This window comes from Phodopus roborovskii, unplaced genomic scaffold (assembly GCF_943737965.1).
Source record: "Phodopus roborovskii unplaced genomic scaffold, PHOROB, whole genome shotgun sequence".
Lineage (NCBI taxonomy): Eukaryota > Metazoa > Chordata > Mammalia > Rodentia > Cricetidae > Phodopus > Phodopus roborovskii.
This window is the reverse complement of record NW_026125281.1, coordinates 8706058-8726268: the sequence shown is the minus strand read 5'-3', so window position 1 is coordinate 8726268 and position 20211 is coordinate 8706058. Positions and strand designations below refer to the sequence as shown.

The window sequence follows — 20211 nt, the reverse complement described above, 5'->3', positions numbered from 1 at the left end:
CCCTTCAACTATTTGATATTGAGACGTCTGTCTTGGTGAATTATATGGTATATGGATTATACCTCAGCAAATCTGTTTTTCAAAAGTCTTTCCATAAATAAGTAGTGATGTACAGATTGCCCTGGGTAGGAGACACCAAAAGAAAAAAGAAAAAAAAAAAGTAAACCTTTGAGAAAATACCTCCACTATTGTCCAGGAGACAACACTTTAGTCTTTGCTGTGGAATCAAGTTTGCTGGGTTGGAGAAGCTGTTTATGTCACATTTGCTGAAAAACCAAAGTGTCTGTAGGTCTTTTCTTCACAGGTTTGAACCATGTAGTTAATGTAGCCAAGACACATCACACGGTGCTCGAACATTCTCATGGCTTCTTCTCACTGGATTCACAGTACTAGAGTCAACAGCTGTTCTGAAGAGATACACACGGTCCTCCAGTAGCCTCGAGGGGAGCAGTCGAGGCCACAGCATCCATACGCTGGAGCTGGCACACTCTGCAGTCCGGCCGGCACTGACGCAAGATTGAGGCCTGCTGGATTGTCTCTGGCCACAGGGCAGGTGCGCAGTGTCAGTTGGGCGGGGGGCCGCTACAGGTACTCCAGTTCCAAGGCGTGGTGCAGTGCCATGAGGTCCGAGTGGCTGGAGACCCTCCAGAAGGGCATAGCATGCTGCAGAGGACAGACAGAGGGTGAGGACAGAGACCCTGACGGACATGACATAAACCCTCACACCTCCTTACAGAGACCACGCTGTCCTGCTCTCCCCATCTCAGTACCGTAAAACCTGCCAGCCAGTACAACTCATGTCACATCTACTCGCGAGACACAACCCCGGCCCCGCCCCAAGAACAAGGGTGTGGGTGTGACATCCGCTTCTCTCTACTAGAACTCCACTGTGACTTGAATGACAATTCAAACGTTTAAATAAAAGTCACTGAAAAGAAGCCGGGGCTTTTCCAGGTATGACCTTTGCAGTTGTCAACGTTGACAGTTTTAAAAGCTTATACTTTACGGGTTAGGAAATTTTCCTTAGTTGATAGTATTTTGCGGTTTTTTTCCCCCCTGAATGCGATCTTGCTCATAGATGAAGCAGCTTTCTCCTTCATGACTATTCCATGTGGGAAAGATTGTAAATGAACAGCTGAGGTTAGTGTGTGCGTGTGTATCTGCAGTTGTTCAGGCCACTGAGGCACAAATTAAGTTCAGACAGAAGTGTCTGTGAACACCTGGCCAAACCAATTGTCCGGGAAAGAGGGTAGCCCCTCCTCCTACAGAGGCTCAAGCAGACCCCTACTCACAAGCATTTGAAAAAGTATTTATGCGGTGGCAAAATCTCTGAGAACAACATTCTGTTTTCTTCAGAGGAAAATGGGGTTCTTTCACACACTATAATCTAGAGGCAGATAGACTATTTGCAATTACAGCTCTGAAGAATTTGAGGAAATTTCAAAATAAGAAGGTGAAAGCTTGTCATGGGAGATGGATTTTAAAGATTTGTAGGTAGCCTGATATAGTTCATAAGCCTACTATATAATGACATGTACACTGTTTAATATGCTTATACACAATATGTTAATATTGTTAATATGCTCAAATTACCTGCTACGGTCTTTTATTGCATTCTCTAACTCTAATATCCAGCATTCCAGACTCAGTCCACTGAGGGGCATCCATGTATCTTTGTGATGTGTCAATAAGAGAATAGTCCAGAAATCAATGCCTAAAATCACCTCAGATGTATAGAAAGATGGCTCCCTGGGCACTATTAGATTGCAGTCTGTACCATGGCTCATTTATTTATTCAGCGAAGATTATCTTTTGCGTTTCTGGGCCCATGGTCTGGGAACAGAAGAGTCTGAGACAGGCAGTTCCGGCTCACCTTCTCAGACTGCAACACGGGAATTCATCAGTGTGCTAACATGAAAGGCACAGGAAGCTAGGGAAATACCCAGAAGAAAGTGACAGTTGAGCTGAGCGTGGGAGGTGAGCGTTTGGAAGGGTACTCAGACTGCTCTATGGGCTCAGGCCACAGATAGCACGGATCTCCGAAAACTCAAATCACTCGACAGTAACGAGTTATGCTACTATGGAAGGCAGAGAAGAGGGAGGTTTAAATAACAGCAGGCAAGGACTGAAAAGTAAGATTCCTACCCGGTCTGGGTGAAGTCTGAAGCCTGGAATCTACAGTGCTCCTCTCCCTGGATTCTACAGTGCTCCTCTCCCTGGAATCTACAGTGCTCCCCTCCCTGCCTGGATTCTAAGTGCTCCCCTTCCTCCCTGGATGCTACAGTGTCCCCTTCCTCCCTGGATGCTACAGTGTCCCCTCCCTGGATGCTACAGTGCTCCCCTGCCTGGAATCCACAGTGCTCCCTCCCTCCCTGGATGCTACAGTGTCCCCTCCCCGTACCTTGTGGCCTTTTTATGTAGCTGAACAACTCACAGCCCCATGGCACAGGCAGGTATTGAAAAAGTTTGAGTGACTGAGTCATAGAGGAGTGTGGCAAACTGATCATCTGCCACACAAAAAGCTTTCTTCCTTTATTAGAACACATTCCTGTGTATTATAAAACGCTCCGAGACTGTGGAACAACGCAAATAAATACAAACCACTTCTTTCCCTACAACTAAACTGACCACTGGAAGCAAATCTATATTTTGATATATATAAACACAGAAATTATGCATATGTACAGTTTTTACTACTCAGCATGCTCATTTTAGATATATAACATTTTAAAAGAAAGATACTCATTATTTTCAACCCATAGTTTATTTAAATGCCTCCATAGTATCTATATTTATAGACTTTGTTTTTGAAATCAGCTTGTTATTTCATACCTTCTTTTTTTGTAAGTTTTATTTTACAGTGTGTGTGTGTGTGTGTGTATGTGTGTGTGTGTGTGTGTGTGTGTGTAAGTATGGCTGTGTGCATGTAAGTGCAGGTGCTCTTGGGGGCCAGAAAAGGGCACTGGGCCCTCTGGAGCTCTAGTTACAGGCAATTGTGAGCCATTGCACATGGATTATTGGACTTAAACTTGGGTCCTCTGCAAGAGCAGCAAGTGTCCTTAACCGCTGAGCCATCTCCCCAAACCTGCTGCTCACCCCTATGCATCCTAGTGAGTATAGGTACTGCAGGATGCCAGGAGGGGCATGCTGAAGGCTCTCCAGGGGGCCAGCGGGGAGAAGCTTCACTACATCCGCTTTCCCAGACACATAGACTACTTGTGGAAACCAGGGTGCTCTGGAGGTAAGTGTTTGCCTGGGGTAAGTTCTCTTTACATACAACCACTCTCAGTTCAAATCTGACAGCTACCGGTACTCCGTGAGTGGAGAGCAAGATGAGTGACAGGGACTGAAAAGGGAACTGGAAGAAAAAACAAAAAACCAGGACCCCATTGACAAATTAAGGTGCAAAACAGGCTCTTTGACTCGCGGGCTGCCAACGCACTCCTGGGAACTGTGTCTCCTCCATACAGGTTTATTGGATGCCCACTTAGACTATTTAAGTCCAAACAACAACATCTAGAAAGGAGAAATTATTCACAGTCCTGAGTTGGATGGTTTTCTAGCACTGAGAGACAAGGAACCTTCGCTCTTCCCCTGCGGAGCACTGATAAACTCAGGCCAAGCTGTGCCCTGAGAACTGCACCTGCAGTGTAAGAAAGCTCGGCTCAGTGCAGGGGCATCGAAGCGCCTCCTCCTCGGGAATGAACCTGCCAAAGGTTTCGGATGAGAGCTGACACACCCTAGAGAATGTCAGCTGCAGCCTCAGTACCATCAAGAATGTCTAGTGACGCCTGCTGTGGGCAACAGCCCCATTCTCACAGAACCAGAGGGATGCTGAGCAGTGTCCACCATCAAGTGGCTCGTTCATAGAAAACAGCCTAGCAGAGAAGGCCAGTGACTCTTGCCGCATCAGATCTATATTGCACAGGGTAATATTTCCCTACCCAAGTACATACCAATGCCAGGATTTTACACTCGACACTACCAGGGAAAACTGGACCAATGAAGTGCGTGCGTGTGTGATGGGAGATGTCATTCTGTAAATATGTTTCTCATACTGGTTAATGAATAAAGCACTGTCGGCCAATAGGAAAGCAAGATAGGCGGGACTAGGAGACAAGGAGGAAGAGGAAGTAGTGAGGAGGAGTCAGGATGGAGAGACTGGGGGGAGAGGAACACCAGCCGCTCTCTCCCGTAAGATGAGACCACGTAGAAATCCATAGATTAACAGAAGTGGGTTAATACCTAAGACACAGCTAGCCGATAAGAAACAAGTCACTGGCCAACAGATTATATCAAATAAAGAGTCTCGATGTGTTATTTGGAGCAGGCATGGCGGTGGGACCGGCAGGGAAAAACTACTCATAAAGTGTGTGTGTGTGTGTGTGTGTGTGTGTGTGTGTGTGTGTGTGTGTTCTGTGTATAAGATTACTCTTGGTCACTAAAACAAATACTTCTTATATAAAACCAGAAGATAGGCGGCCAAAAGAGGAAAGAGTAGCACATGGCTTTGAGGAGGCCTGAGTCTCCCCTTAGCCAAATGAGGTCCCTTTATGGCACCATCTCCCCAAAGCTCCAGTTTATCGGTAAACGAAGTAGTGTAAATGATTTGTTGTTGCTTCCAAATTTATGGTTGAAACAAATGCCATTTCCTGTGGAGCACCATAGCTGCATGGAGAATGGATACATAACACAGAGCTCGGGACCACTGGGCAGACAAGACAGACTATTGAACCAGCTAATCACAACTGGGGTAGTGTGGGTGTTAGAACAAAAGCATTGGATGCGAAGAAAGACAGACCAGGAAGAGTAAACAAAGCCACGGGGGTCAATGGGCCCCAGTGTGGCTAGCCACACAAAGCTGATGAGATGGAAGAGGTTTGGGAAGCATCTTCTGCAATTAGCCTGGAATGTCAACAGGCTGGAATGTTCTGTTCATTACCCAGACTAATAAGGAAGGAAGCTTTTCAGGGGAATGCCTGGAGAATATAAGGAGTTTAGATTTTTATCTTGTAAATGGATGAGAAGGGAGGCTAATATTTGCCAAATGCCTAAAAACACCGGGAAGAAGGGATTTAAAACTATTCAGGGGCCACAGAAAGGGAGATTGGAAGGTGTGACTAGCTCATTGCAGAGAAAGCTGTGTTGTAGTTAGTGTGCAGGACAGGAGACTTGCAGAGAACAGGGGCATTTGAATGGCCGGTGGCTGGGGATACCTGAATTCATTTGGTGAGGTCAGACACTGTGGAAATAGAGATCCCTAACAAGGGGAGCTGACAGGCAACAAAGCCTCAAGGGGTACAGATCTGGGAATCTTTAGAACCAAAATATGTCCCAAGGGGAACACAATGACATGCCATTCCTGTTCTGGCTTATAGGTACAATTCTTCAAACCTCCTTCCTTACAAAACTCTGCATTTATTTCTTCTGGTTACACATGATATCCATCCTATAAAAAAAAGCTATGTACCCAGCTGTTCACATGGAAACTGAAGTTTATATAATTATTAAAAATGCATTAATAGCTGGGCATTGGTGGCACACGCCTTTAGTCCCAGCACGAGGGAGGCAGAGACAGGCGGAACTCTGTGAGTTTGAGGCCAGCCTGGTGAACAAAGCTAGTTCCAGAACAGTCTCCAAAGCAATACAGAGAACATATATATATATATATATATATATATATATATATATATATATATATATATATATATATAAAGGTCTCCTATAATCTAAGAGCTTCCTCAATGGTGTAAATACTGCACTTTCAGGAATGTACTCGCAGAATGTTCCCTGAGGACCTGCTGCTTGAAACACTAAACGTTAGAGCCCCTGAAAAGCTCAGCTCCGACAGGCTGGTAAAATAATAATAGCACACCCACACAGCAGCACATTGGTACAGCCACTTAAAGGATTAGTGGTGCAGTGCTCTGTGTTCTGGTACAGATAGCTGCCGGGACAGACTGCTCGGTGAGAAAGGAGATGCAGAGAGCGAACGCAGAATTACCATCCCTGTTCCAAAAACATAAAAACCTCTCTGTGCTGTGCACACACGACTTCTAGGCCACTCACACGCACACAGAGGTTCAGATACTCGAGCAGCTGTAAATTAAGAGCCCTCCAAAGACTGATGATTGTAGCAGCTCTCAGTAAAACCTACTGCCCGGCACAGAACATTTAGTCCCTGAGCCTTTGCTTCCCTGGAGGACAGTGGCTCTCAAAGTCCCTAACCCTGCCCCCTTTAGTGATGTTCCTCATTAAATTATTTTCCCTGCTACTTTATAACTGTATAAGTATCTGGCTTTTCATATGATGTGTGATAATTCAGTATGAACAAATGACTTGCTATATAATAAACTGATCTCTACTTAGTGTTTAATCTCTGTGCCCACCATTAAATAAAAAAGAAAAAAAAAAAAAGCAAAGAATCAGATTGCATTGCAAATGTTTTCTTTTTCCCAACAAAGGCAGCTTTCTCTGGAGTTTAAAACGAGACCCTACTGGCCAGGCACTCAGCGTAATTTTGGATCTCAGCAGTTTTTGGGGTACACATCTAAGAGACACAGTTTTTTTTTTTTCAACGAAATCTTGGTCAGAACACAGAATGATGGGTGCTTGCTTACTCACCAAAGATTTAACTGGGTCTCTGAAAAAAATTAATCTAGCAAGGAAAACCAGGTATCACTACTTCATCATTTTGATTATTTACGTTATACTTAGTTACGTCCGTCGCTCAAGCCATGCCGTATCTTCATTTCTAAGGAAGTACTTTTATAACACAAATTAAGGAGTAGATTGCATTACTTAGGAAAGCTTGACAGAACTGGCAATGGGAACTGGAGAGATAGAAGAGTCCACCATGGGCACCTGGAGAGTGCTGACTGTTCTCTGGCTTTAAAAAGCCCTTGCTAGCTGAAGAGTATGATTTAGGCAGATAAAAGGCATCTCTGCGGGGAGGGAGGGAGAGAGCTATAGCACTTTTAGAAGAACTGCCGGCTAAGCAGTTGAAATTGGTTTTGAAGAAAGGCGAAATGTTGTGATTTTTGAGTAGAATGCTCAGATGTGCAGAACTCCCCGGGGGATGGGCACTCGCTCCCTGTTAATTCTGTTCAGTAATTTTAATCACCCGGTAACTAATAGAGCAGAATGATGGCATGCTGTAGAAGTACAAAGCTGTCACTGGGCAGGACGGGCAGAACAGAGCTCTAGATGCCTGTGTGCAAACATCTGCCCGGACAGAGGGCTAAGGGAAAAAAACAACCACTGTGTGAAATTAGGAAAGGGGGGCACCTATGCTATGTATTGGTTATGTCTTCCCCACCCACCAAGAAGCCAACGTAGCCAGTATTTAACAAGCCATACACCTTTTAAAAAATGAAATCTTAGCGTGCTTGGAATATCTTGAGTTTATAGTTTGGCTTCAAATCATTCTGACTTAGCCACCCCACCCACAGCCCCGTTGGTTTGGTTGTGGTCTTTGGAGAAAGGTTCTCCAGGCTGTCCTGGAGCTCCCATTTCCCTGCCTCAGTCCCCTGAGCATTAGGGATACAGGCATGTGTCACCAGGCCCAGCAGAGTCTGTTTCCTGTCAGATGGGTCAAAGAGGACACCTCCTCAGAGCATCATTGTGAAGCTACAGCGAGATTTTGAGGGGGAGAGACTGAAAACAGGGGATGGGTTTCAAATCTGGTGACCCACGCTCCCCTACCGAGCACTGATCTTGCCAGAGTATGGGTAGCCATCTTATTCACATCATTCCTTTGACCTTGTCTATGTGTGGACACTGTGGTTTTCTATTCTTTTTTTTTTTTCACCTCTAAGTTAATTATTATATGTCACCAATTCTCAGTCTCTACCTTCACAGAACCACTATGTAAAGATTAGCTTCTTCTAAGGACTGGCTCACACATTGTCTTGAAAAGGCTGGGTAGTCTGATACGCTGAGGGATTAAGCTGATAGCTTCCAGTGTTTTCAAAGTACAATACTCTAACCTTCTAGAAACTGACATTTTTTACACACTCACGCACACACATACGCACACGCACACACACACACGCACGCACATGCACCCACATACACGCGCCCCCCCACACACACAAGTAAGTTATAGGGTCCAAGGAGCCTTTCTTCTTTTCTGTCTGTCTTCTCTCTCTTCCCCTCTCACCACATACATTCAAGTAAAGATGAGTCATAAATGAAAATTAAAGAAAATGTTCATTGCCAGTGGGTGGGTACCTAATTTCTTTTTGGTGTTAAAAAAAAAAAATATGTCCAAAGATAAATATCTGCCCTTCAAAGACAGAAAATGTAGTCTCATTTTACTTTTGAATTATTGCATCAGACCAGGAGTGCTTGCCTCCTGTCTGTGCTCACCAGGGCTACCCATCCTCCTCCTGTGAAACACAAACCAGAAAACCACAGTCCCGTATCTTCCTCCTGAAATTAAATTTTGGAAGGCCCAACTCAGAGGGCAGTTGGAAAGCTGGCTCAAGGCCAGCGTGGAGAGCATTGCTCAGGAACGCCATATCGTTCGTCCCCCAGGCTCCTACGGTCATTAGGATGTTCTGTGTAGGGATGCCCTGGGAATTCCAGACGCTTTCCCAAGAAGACAACCTGAGTTTGGCTTCCCACCAACCATTCTTCTTCAGCTGCCAGGACTCAGTTTGGGGAATTCTAACAGCCTGGGCTGACAGATGTACGCAGCAATGGTGGTGGCTCCGATCAAGCATGAACAGTTCAGCCACTGCCAGGCACACCGGTGGCATCTTCTGTCATGGACGGACACAGCGCCCATGTCTGTGCTCTTACTGGAGCTCAGAGGCACTGGAGCTGAAGGAAGCCATCTGCAGAGCTTAGTCAGTGCTACATCTGAGATCTGGGATGTTGGGTGATGCTTCTAACCAGAAAACGGGCCAAGAGCTGAGCATGCTGCGTCCGTCACGGTGGTGGACACAGAGTCCTATGAATAAGTTTGTGGGGAAAGGAGGAGGCTTTGTTCATCTCGTGACGGATGTCCCCGAAGAAACATGGAGTTCCCCGAACCAAGATTTAGAGGCGTATAGGAAAGTTGAAGTTAGAGTCTTTAACAGATCTCCACCCCAAGGTCACACTCAGTTGTCAAAGCAGACATTCATAATTATTTGTGTAATCCTAGCTGCCTTTTGTTGTCTTTCTGAGAGTCACATGTCTTAGTGAATCTAATTGGTCAGAGAGGCACTGTGACAATCCCCATTTGGGGGAGACAGCGTAAAATGACACGGAAGGACAGAGTAAGTAGACAGCAAAGCTGTCAATCATACGTAGCCTGGATTGGCTATTTCCACTACACTGTAGCTCCTGTTCCAGTGTAAGTGAGCACTACTCTAAAGAGATCCCTAAAAACACAAGATGCATGCCCTGAGTTTTGAGAGCCAAGCCAGATAATGATGACGGAGGATCTGGGAGGAAGTATTCCGGGGGGCTGTGCTGGGCACGGCAAAAGAGAGGTGGTAATGGTTTGACGGTGTCTCCCAGAGCTCACGTGTTAGAAACAACCCTCAGTTTTCTATGGTAATATTAATGGAAGGTGGGGACTGGAGGCAGGAATTAGGATTAGTTAAATTGGGCTCACGATGTGATTGGGCAGCGTGTGTGAAAGGGAGTAATGTGGCATTAGTAATTTTCTACAAAGATGAAGAAAGACCTTGCCCTGTGTCCACTGGGGTTGCCCTCTGCCATTTTAAGATGTAACAAGAGGGTGCTCACCAGATGCTGACACCATACTCTTCAATGTTTGAGCCTCCAGAACTAAAGCCAAATCAATCTTGCTTGTTTTTCAAGACAGAGTTTCTGTGTAGCTTTGTAGACCAGGCTGGCCTCGAACTCACAGAGATCTGCCTGCCTCTACCTCCTGCCACCACTGCCCGGTTTCAATCTGTTCTTTATAACCTATCTGGTCTCAGCATTTTGCCATAGTAACAGGGAAGGAACAAAGATAGCAGGTCGCCAGATGAATGTGACTGTGGTGTTGGGTGGAGGGACAGAGGCCAGCAAGACAAGTGGTAAGCAGATTGGGCAAAGCCACTCAGGAGGGAAAGGGCTCCTCTCCTATGGCAAGCACAATGAGATGCCAAAGCAGACAGTTTCTGCTAAGGGAACGCTAAAGTTATAGAAGCAGAAATTGTGATGCCAGCAATGGGCTACAGGCCACGCCCTTAAGAGGCTTTTGCGCCAAGGCCACCCTCCCCTTCGCAGTTCCTCAAGCAGGGCTGGTGCTGTCCTCGTGATAAAAAGAAGGCGCACGTCTTCTAGGGCAGTCTGTCTATGCCATCTCTGCACGCCAGCTTTGACTACTAGCAAACCTCTTTCCGAAGTGACGCTGGAGAGGATCTGAGGCTGTCTAAGGATTGGGTGACAAGGTGTGAGTTGCCCGACAACGTCTTTCCTGACAGCATGGGTGTCACCTGTGTTCTGGAGGGCGGCTGCAATGCGAGGCTTGCTTCTCTGACCAACCACCATTGGAAATGCTCACTCCTGTCCGTGGGGTTCTACTCCGCCCCTCTCTGTGCTTGCATCTCTCCACGTTTCACAGAAAAATGCCCGTGTGCAGAAGGAGCCGAGGCTTCAAATGGCGCCCCTGGGGGAGGCTTACCTTTTTCGCCCCTTGCTCTTCTTCTACGCCGTCTCCTATGACAACATACACCACTTTCCTTCCAAACCTCTGGGTGATCCTCTCAAAGCAGCTCTCCTTTCCTAGTGGGCCAGAGCACATTTCAGAAGTGGGACAGCTGGGGAACTGTGCGACAATGCGCAGTGGAACCCAGTGTGACAATGCGCAGTCGCTTTGAATAGACGCTTTTTGTTCGTGCTTCTGATCCAACTCCATCCCACCCGGGAAATGAGGCTAGCCCCTGGAATAGTATGAGCATAGCACTGTGGGGCAAAGGGTGTGGATTCATTAGCAGTTATGTTATCCGTCTCTTGAAAAATGGGTGCCTGGGACACATCAGGCCAAGACAGCATTCAGCCTAACACAAAATCACAAACTTAAAATCTGAGTTTTGTTTTGTTTTGTCTGTACCATTGCACAGTTCTTAAGCATGAACTTTGACAATGCCACATCTCAATGCCAAAATGTTGGACGCCCCGACTGAAATACTCTCTTCTAAAGAACTTGTGTCGGGGTGGGGGGGTGGGGGTAGGGGGGTGGGGCACACAGCATGCACACACATGCTATGTTGCAGTAACACAGTCTTTCCCCACAAGCTGAGATCTAAAAGGCATGCAATCTGGCGGCCTATTCTACCTTGAATTAAAAACTTGTTATATCAAGTGGAACATAATACAGGGTCAGTGAGAGTATTAAAAAACAAAATCCAACTTGGATTTGGTATAGCAAAAGAAATCAAACACTGGCATAGGCCTCTCTGTCCACTTGCAGGTCTAGAGAAAGACATGCAAGGCCTAATGTCTTTTTGCTTAATGGCGTCTCGTGAATGTCTTCATATAATAAATGTCGGCTATCGTGGGCGTGGGTACTACACCAGACCCAGCTCTCTTCTGCTCAGCCAAGCACTTTCCTGGAGGCAAAGCAGGATGCAGGGAACAGAACACCGCTATCTGTCTACTATCTTTCCCATGTCAGGACTTCCGTGGGGCTTGGTTGGCGGCTCTGCTGTCAGCGCATCTCTGCAGCCAATGGCAGCATTGTTTTTCCTCTGAAGAGATCCACGTTCCAGGTCTCAGCTGCCAATAAGGTCATTTTAACAGACAATGGGACAGTTTATAGTTCTCCAGCGTGAATGGCTGTGCCTCTCTCAAATGAGGATCAGGTATACACATGAGCAAATTGCTTGTTTGCTTAAACAAATGTCTGCTTTATGCTTGTATTTTGCACTAAGATCTCTCGTTTGCATCTGACAGAGTGGAAGACAGCCAGCCTTAGTCAAAGATGCCTTTCGGTAGACAAACAGCTTTTTTTCCCTCTGGATGGGAAAACACTTAGAAGTTTTGCAAAGTTGTATTGTTTTATGCAGAAAGGAAGAGTAAACTGATTGCTATGTATTGCTATGTAAATGCGTGCAGTTTTTTCCTGTGTTCTTTTTATTTCTTACAGTGTTAGGGATCAGACCCGGGCCTTTCTTACAGATTAGGCTAATCTCTCCACCCTGGCAAATCCCTTAAAGATTATTTCAGGGTGCAGTTTTGGTTGGAGAAAAGAAAAAGTCTTGCTTCAGTATGTCACCTACAGGCTTTATTGCAAACTTTGGGTTAATGTAGGGTTTTTTTTTTTTCCACATGAAATATTTAAAAAATTAATTTGGTGCCTTCTCTACAGTGACCTCCACATTGATTTTATTCAATTTCTACTTCTGTTATTTTGACATAAAAGTATATTGGCTTACAAAGCATGAGTAGCTCTCAGACTCGAGAAAGGCAGATTTCAAAGGTGGTAACCCTCTCTGCCTAGGCTTTCTGCTGACCCCGCTGCCTGTAAGAGCTCTGTGTCAGCTTCCTTCAGTGCATAGGCCTTTATCCTTTTCATTCAAAACCCTTCCCTGAGTATGCACTAAATGCTGGGCACCGTGATGACAGAGTGAGACAAAGGCCCCCAGGAACATTAAAATCTGAAGGGAGATTCACACTATAAACAAATGAGGAGTTCTTCAGGGATGTTGGGAAGGAGGTTTTAAAAGCATGGGAAGATGGAAGTTAGACCTGAGGGTAGTTGTCTTCCCACCGGTGAGCATACGCATGCTCTTGCTGTCTTACAGTAATACGCAGGGCGCTAATGTACGCTGGCAGCTGACCCCTGGCTTGGGCATTTCATAAGTACTGAACAACAGCCACTCAGGGACAATCACAAGGCCCTTGACCTCATTAGCATATCTGCTCAACAAACACTCGTATTTGTCCTTCTCCACCCAGCAAACGTCATTTTGTCCCTTAGCTTTGGCTCTCACTGACCTCTGATCCCCCTTGGCTGGCAGCAACAACTTCCTCGGCCCTGCACACAGCCAGGCACTTAGCAGGCTATCTCCTTGTGGAGAGGATTTATCAAGGTGACCTGAGGCTTGGCTCTTAGCCATTTACCTTAACAACTTAAGCATGGGCACTTATGTTTCCTCATTTGTAAAAAGTAAAGATGAATATGCAAAATGCCCAGTACAGTTCTCCACATCTTGTACAAGCCTTCTGGAGACTCATTTGAATAGCTCCTTGTCATAATGGGTCACAGATGGTTATTTGCTCCCCTTGGGGACAAGTCAGGACTTCTCATCCTTTTCCTTCTTAGTTTATACCCTAGCCACGTTTCTTATCAGACTTTACACCCCTCACTGCTCTGTTCTCCTTGTGGGAAGCTACCCTTTTTTGTCTTCCCAGAATTAAAATGAGAGGTTAACTTTTATACATATTGAGCTAAAACTAACAAAAGGCCATTTCCAGTAAAACAGGGATACTCTGCATGGATACGTTTGCTTCATCTTATTAAATGTTTGTGTTGAAGTTATCTAAAAGAATAATTCAATAGTTCAGAACTTATGTTAAATCATTTGGGCCTTAAATGCCCAGTCTTCACCTTCTCCAGCAAAGTTAACATTTATCATTCACTTATCTGGGTTGTTTTTGATATTTCCCATGTTTCTTCCTTTTTTTTTTTTTTTCTGACATAGCAAGAATTCCGAAAAACAAGTTGCATTCACACTGGCCCCAACAAAAAGGATTAGTTAAAAAACATAAAGAGCTCACCTATTTTAGTGGCACTGTAAATATTTTCTATTGGAAACACGATTCCTAATCCATAGAGGAGCACTTTCGCCAGTGCCGGGATGAGCTGGGTAGTCGTTACTAAAATGTTCACACAATTCGTCCTATGAGAACCCAGAGAAGAGAGGCAGACTGTTGACAGATAAGTCTTCAAGAGAAGCAAGCCTGAGCAATGCCCACTTCCCAGCCCATGCCCACGGGCGCCTCACCGGGAGTGAATGAGGGAAAGGGCCTTCAGCGCCAGGGTCAGCCAGGAGTCTGTGAGAGCTTCGATCTCAGCCCTTAGCTGGAGCCACGCTTCCCTCTTAGCAGGGCCAAGCAGACCTGAGGAGTAGAATGCCCATGAGACCAGCGTGCTCACCCGCATGCTCACCCACGTGCTGAATAGTTTCAGATATCATTCAGTTGCAAATGTGTTTAGTTTGTGGGGAACATCTGTAACGATGTATAGAGTAAGAGACACGGGATGAGGATAAAATGTGGATTATTATATTTTATTCGGGGAGAAGTCACTAACATGAGAAACCAATGTCCGGCCTGCTCCCAACCCCAAGGATCCACACCCAGGCTGCTCTCCATGACCCAGCAGCAGGAATCAAGAGAGAGCGAGCTGTGGTCCAGGACCCCAGACCAAATATCACACGCTCACCTATGCACCTGTGACCAAGCCCAAATGCTGACCAGCCACTCACTTCCTGTGACTGACTTTGGAAGGGCTCCTAGCTAGAGGAAGGCACCAACCATGTCTTTTGAGCATCTAGCTCCAGCCATATTGTACAGCCCTCTCTGTACACTTCACATTGTATCACCTGACTATTATCTCCTTTATACTCAAGCCTCTTAGACTACTGTGAACTACACTGAGAAGTCTCAGGCCCACCCAGCACAGGTGAGGGAATAGTGTAAGTTAGAACCCATCTTGTATTGTGGACAAAGCTTTCTTAAAAGGACCACTGAGTGTGGGAGAGGTCAAGGAGCTCACGCCATGTCACAGCTGGTCAGAGCGAGGCACTAGGTAGCCAGGGCAGCTGGCTCTTGTCATATTTGTCACAGGATTGTAGTAGAAGTTCATCAGTTAGACGAAACCGTCCTTATTCTATTATGCCCAACAAGGCAAGTCCCCGAAGGAGTGGCACTTTGCAAATTGTATCTAGACTATCTGAAGCAGCCCACCGGGGTATCCATGAGCCACTGACCTCCCACGTTGTTTTTGTAGGTGTTGTAGATTTCTTTTACTCGTCTGTAGCGGAAGGCCAGCTTTCGCATCCAGTCCACGCCGCCTCGGACACCAGTTGCCAGGCATAAATTAGCACTGGTGGCTGCCGCAGGAAAGCCATCTGTCCCGAAGTTGTATGTGCTATCGAGATTCAACCAAAGTCCAGAGTTAATCAGACAGAAGACAGATCTTAATCAGCCGAGCAATTAAACTGATAACAGAGGGAGTGGTCAGTCTGTGTGTCAAGGTGCTCACCTCAGGTCCTGGCCATTATCATCTGATGAGACATCATCTATATGAACTTGGTCACATTCCTAAAACGCAATTTAAATGATGTGTATTAATTTTTAAGAAGCACCTTAAAAAAAAACCAAAACAGTTATTTTTAAAAACACCTTAATTGGCATGTTTTCCAACTGTGTCCATCAGTAGGCAGCAGTCTTGTTAAATTGACATTTTTACCTATTTGGGGCTCTTTTCTTTAAGAACCAAGCGATGTCATCAAGGACTACTGTTACTCAGCTTTGGAAAACACACTGTTGTGTTTAGAAAGGAAAGTGATTGAAAACAATTAGCATGTGTGTTCCATAAACCTCAGGTACCTAAACACACCATTCGACTCAAAGCCTTGAGTAACTGAGTGCCGGCTGGCCTAACCGAAACCAGACATTTTGGTAAACGCAACATGCTAGAAAAATTAAACCTGATGCTAACTGCCAATGAAATTATGACCTCTGATTGCTGCTGAGCCACACACCAACACAGCCTCAGGCCAGTGTGCCGAGGAGCCTAGACAAAAATCTGTTACTGGTTTACTATTTATTTCAGAGATGTGAGTTTTGGTCTCTCTCTCATTCTCTCTCTCTCTCTCTCTCTCTCTCTCTCTCTCTCTCTCTCCCTCTGTGTGTGTGTGTGTGTGTGTGTGTGTACACTCACACCCACATGTTCAGAATTTAAAAAGCGTGGAAGACTTCAAAACTAAATAAAAATAATCAAGCCATATGGTATGTTTTGCCCAAACATTTTCCTGTTATTTTTACTGTTTTGCTAGCATTACACATTCATGGCACATACATGAGCACTGTATTTATTAGTTCTCATAGAAAAATGCTATTGTGAGCACACATGGCGCATGTGCTGTTCAGAGCATCTACTCACATGGGCTAGAGCTTAACAGTGCACGTCCCCAGTTTGTGCACCTGTTCACATAGAAACACCAAGTGAGTGAGCATCTTCCCCCTCTATGCCCAGCTCCTGTGGCAATTGTCACCATGAGTGACTTAGAAATGGAGATGGTGGCTATCACAGAAATAAGCAATCCCTACACTTGGCTTGCTTTTAAAGGTCAGTTACAACCCTGCCATTTACTCATTCTCCATATAACCCACCGGACCTTAGGATACTTATTTCCATTAGAGTTTTAGTTTAAAAAAAAAATTATTAGAAGAGGGTTCTCCAAACAAAGGTTCTGGCAGGTTTCAGACAGAGTTAGCTACGAGAAGTCTAGTGCCTCTCTGCGAGTCAACAAATTCAGGTATGGCACAAAACAACACACGTCTAGCACCATAGTAATGGAAGGAAGATTCTTCATGCTGCTGGCTCCTCTGGACAAATCCCTCCTCTCCATGGATTTGTGAGGAAGGCAGCATGAGACAGGATTGGAAAGAAATATAAAACAGCTGTCCTTTCACAGAATTAAAAATGTGACCCGCCCCCAACCTCTCCCCAAAGTATCTCTTTTGCAGGCAGGGCTCTCCCAGCAAGAAGCAGAGTTCCAAGGAGGAAAAGACTTTGACCTTGTAACCCTCCTCAGGCTCTCCTGAGGTCTTTGACCTCCGATAAGACCAAAGAGAGAGAGAGAGAGAGAAAGAGAGAGAGAGAGAGAGAGAGAGAGAGAGAGAGAGAGAGAGAGAGAGGGAGGGAGGGAGGGAGGGAGGGAGAGAGAGAGAGAGAGAGAGGAGCAGAGTTGAGAGTCCTTAGATGCTCACTGTGAATTTAACGTTTGCAAAATGAGTCATTCCCAGGAAACAGCAGGCATATTGCTTTCTCAGCATTAACAATGGAGTCTTAGATTAGAAGATAGAGTAATTGTTCTGTTCGTGTGTTCAGCAACACAATCCTAGCTTTAAAGGGTTTCTAACTCAGGAAAATAAATTCCAGAACCTTATCAAGCAATGAAATTTTTATGTTTTTTGTTTGTTTGTCTGTCTGTTTTGTTTTTTTTTTTTTTTTTCAGCATACTGTTAGTGGAGGGAGAAAAGCCTACAATGCTTTGGGAGACCCTTTCTCTCCTGTGTAAGTCAGGAACCAGCAACTTACACAAGACGTGTTAAAAGGTGGGTTTGTGGGATTTAATTCAAGGACTCAAGACCAGCTGAGAGCACCCTAGCTAAGGGTGGCAAGGGTTGTTTGGAAAGCAGGGTGCAGGGTCTTAAAGTTGTTTAGTTTTAAATCTCCACCCACTGAGAAGTGAGCTAACACAGCAGAGGGTCCATTGCTGTCATAGCTTTTCCACACCCAGTGTTTGATGTCTCCTGCTAGCTGTCTTTAAGACTCATTGTTCCAAGCTGGACCCCCAAGTGAAGACTTCTAACTCTAATCAAAAGTCAACAGCTTCTAGCTTTTCCTGGCTGCACAGTTTTCTCCAAGGTGATTGGGTTTAAAAAGAAAGGCCCCTGTAACAATGGCATTCTTATTCTCAGCAGAATTTTGTAGAGTTTAATGGAAGGAGACTTTTTAAAAGCAAGTGCCTTTAAATGGGCCCAGATAGCCCATTAATGAAAATACCTCCGATTGTTTAAGGAATAGAAATGCATACTAGTGCTTTAAGCTCATGTACATGTACTATTTCCTTCTGAAACTGTGAACTTGGCAGTAACAAGTAATGCTATAATTGCTCTGTATTACCTAGCAAACTTCTGATGGCTGGGGTTGGGGGGTGTTTATCAGTTGTAGAGCATTTTCCTAGCATGTGTGAAGTTCTGTTGATCCCTAGCATTTGCATGTACACACACAAACACACACACACACACACACACACACACACACACAGACACATACACACACTGAAATGCCAAAAACCCAGAAACCTGGAAAACACAAAGAGGCTGCAATACTCTACACATGCTATGTGTTGGCTTGTCCTAAGTGTGTTTACTACCAAACTGGGATTTTTCTTCTCTCCATTTCAGAAGCCAACATGTCTTCCAGGGCCTTCTGAAGCCTTTGGGTTGTTTTGAAAGATTCTACTAGGCTTTCATTCCCATTTGGGTTTTCTTGTTTTATAATTTCCAAATTTGCTTTACAGACTAGATTGGGGGAGGGGGCAGGGCTCCTCTTCACAGACTCTGGTTTTAAGCTGAATGAGCCTTGGTTCCAAGAATCCATTTCCAGGTACCAAAAATGGGTCCTGAAAAACTCAAACTAGGTTCTTAATACAGAGAGCAGGGTGCACAGGATTCCAGTGGGGGGGGGGAGGGGATAGGCTTGGGGATACACTTTTATTCCAAAAGCATACCAAACATGCTGACAGTGTTCTTTTGAAAATATGTGGTGGGCTGTGAGAGCTGAAACCACCGCTGAACGAGTCTGAGGGCAGTGCTCACACTTCTGGGAGCCACTGCCAAGTGGACATATTTTACACATTAATGTTCAGTACTGGGGCTGGCGAGTGTGAAGAGACTTGCACTGTCCGGCCTGAGACCTAGTGGCTAGGAGGGGTGGGGCTCAAGACCTAGTGACTGTATGGGGTGTGGGGGGCACAGAGCTAGTGACTGCAACGACTCCAGACAGGGTCTGAACTTCTGCCCACCCGAGTAGGCTAACAAGCTGGTGCTCACTCCTCCAGCCATTGTCTATAAAGAACAGCTTCCTTTCATTACTGTTTCTGAGTCTGGAAACAATGGGGAATAAAACAAAGATCCTCATCCTACAAACTAGGCTCTTCGTAGGGGAGCCATGCAAGAAGACAGGCAAACAAACCTTCTACTAGGTCTGGTAGAGATGGAAGCTACAGATACATGCAGCTAGGCAAGGGGATGTGCAACGCCAGATGAGTTCGGAGGGAAAAAAAAGACTCTTGTAGGCAAGGGGAAAAGTAAGTTCAAAATCCCCGAGGCAGAAGAAAGAACACAGAGAACCACTGGGCACAAGGTCACAGCAAACAGCTCTCACTGGCTGCACTTAGGGAGCAGCAGGGAAAGGTCTGATCTAACTTCACAAAGACAGATTGATTCTACTTGTGGTAAGTGCAACAGCAGCTCATGGAGTCCAAAGGAACCCCCTTCTGCTAAGGATGCAGAGGTCTGAAAAACAGACATTAGCAAGGAATGCCATAGGCCACTGCTTGCCTTTGTTAGTTTTGTGATTGCAGGGATCTACCATGTAGACAAGGGTTGGTATTTTAGGAAGGATCCCTTGAACTGTGATAACAGGACAAGACAACTTAGAGGGTCTTAGACTGGCTTGCCAGACCTCTTTCTTCTAGTAGCTTCGGGGTGGGCAAAGAAGGGGTTATTATTGGGCAAGGCTTTACTTCTTTCTCGAAAATTACAGACAGCATTCAGTGACAGAGAAGGCTGGTAAAGACACCCTGCGTCTCTGGATCTCCAAATCTACACGGCATTGGTGTAGAGTTAGAAATAGATGCTATGCGAAGGGGGAAAATATTGTTTATGCTAAGGGCTTTAAAGCCAGAAACATTGCATAAGGGAAAACCAAGTGTGGATCACAGCATATGGAATTATAACATTTAAAACCTCTTTTAAATGCATTTTCATCGCGTGTGTGAGACATATGTGTATGCAGGTGTGTGAGCGTCACAGCACCTGCGTGGCGGTCAGAGGATGACTTGCTGGAATCAGTTCTAGCCTTTCGTCATGTGGGTCTCAGCGAGCAAACAAACACAGGTCTTTACCTGCTGGCACATGCTGCCAGCCCATAACTAACATTTCAATTTGGCCAGCCACTTGTGGAATTAAATAGTGCAAAGAGTCCTCGGGAAGAACAGGGCCCAGTGTAAAGCTATGATTGTCTTTTGCTAAGAAAATTTATTAGTAACTACTAAATTTGAACATCACTAAACATAGCTACTTTCCCTCCTGGGGTTGGTCCCTCTCTTTCTAGAAGTGAAGCATTGACCACTCCTCCATATCTGGTTCCCAGAGTGTTCTGCCTTGATGTTTTGTGTACCTTGCAGACCCCTCCTTCCCAATAATACCAAACCACGTCATTAAGAGCCAATTCCTCTGCAG

General features: G+C 45.3%; 1 protein-coding gene across 1 annotated transcript in view; it reads right to left on the bottom strand.

The window, feature by feature from the left end:
- Positions 1–499: 499 nt before the first annotated feature.
- The window catches only part of Eya1 (EYA transcriptional coactivator and phosphatase 1), a 119631-nt gene continuing 99919 nt past the window's right edge, over positions 500–20211 (bottom strand). Inside the window, exons 11-16 of the mRNA XM_051196911.1 lie at positions 15215–15273; positions 14940–15100; positions 13953–14067; positions 13726–13847; positions 10628–10728; positions 500–663 (exon numbers count right to left, since the gene is read on the bottom strand). Coding sequence (XP_051052868.1) covers positions 583–663; positions 10628–10728; positions 13726–13847; positions 13953–14067; positions 14940–15100; positions 15215–15273 — 639 coding nt within the window. The 3' untranslated portion in view covers positions 500–582. The remainder of the gene's footprint in view (positions 664–10627; positions 10729–13725; positions 13848–13952; positions 14068–14939; positions 15101–15214; positions 15274–20211) is intronic.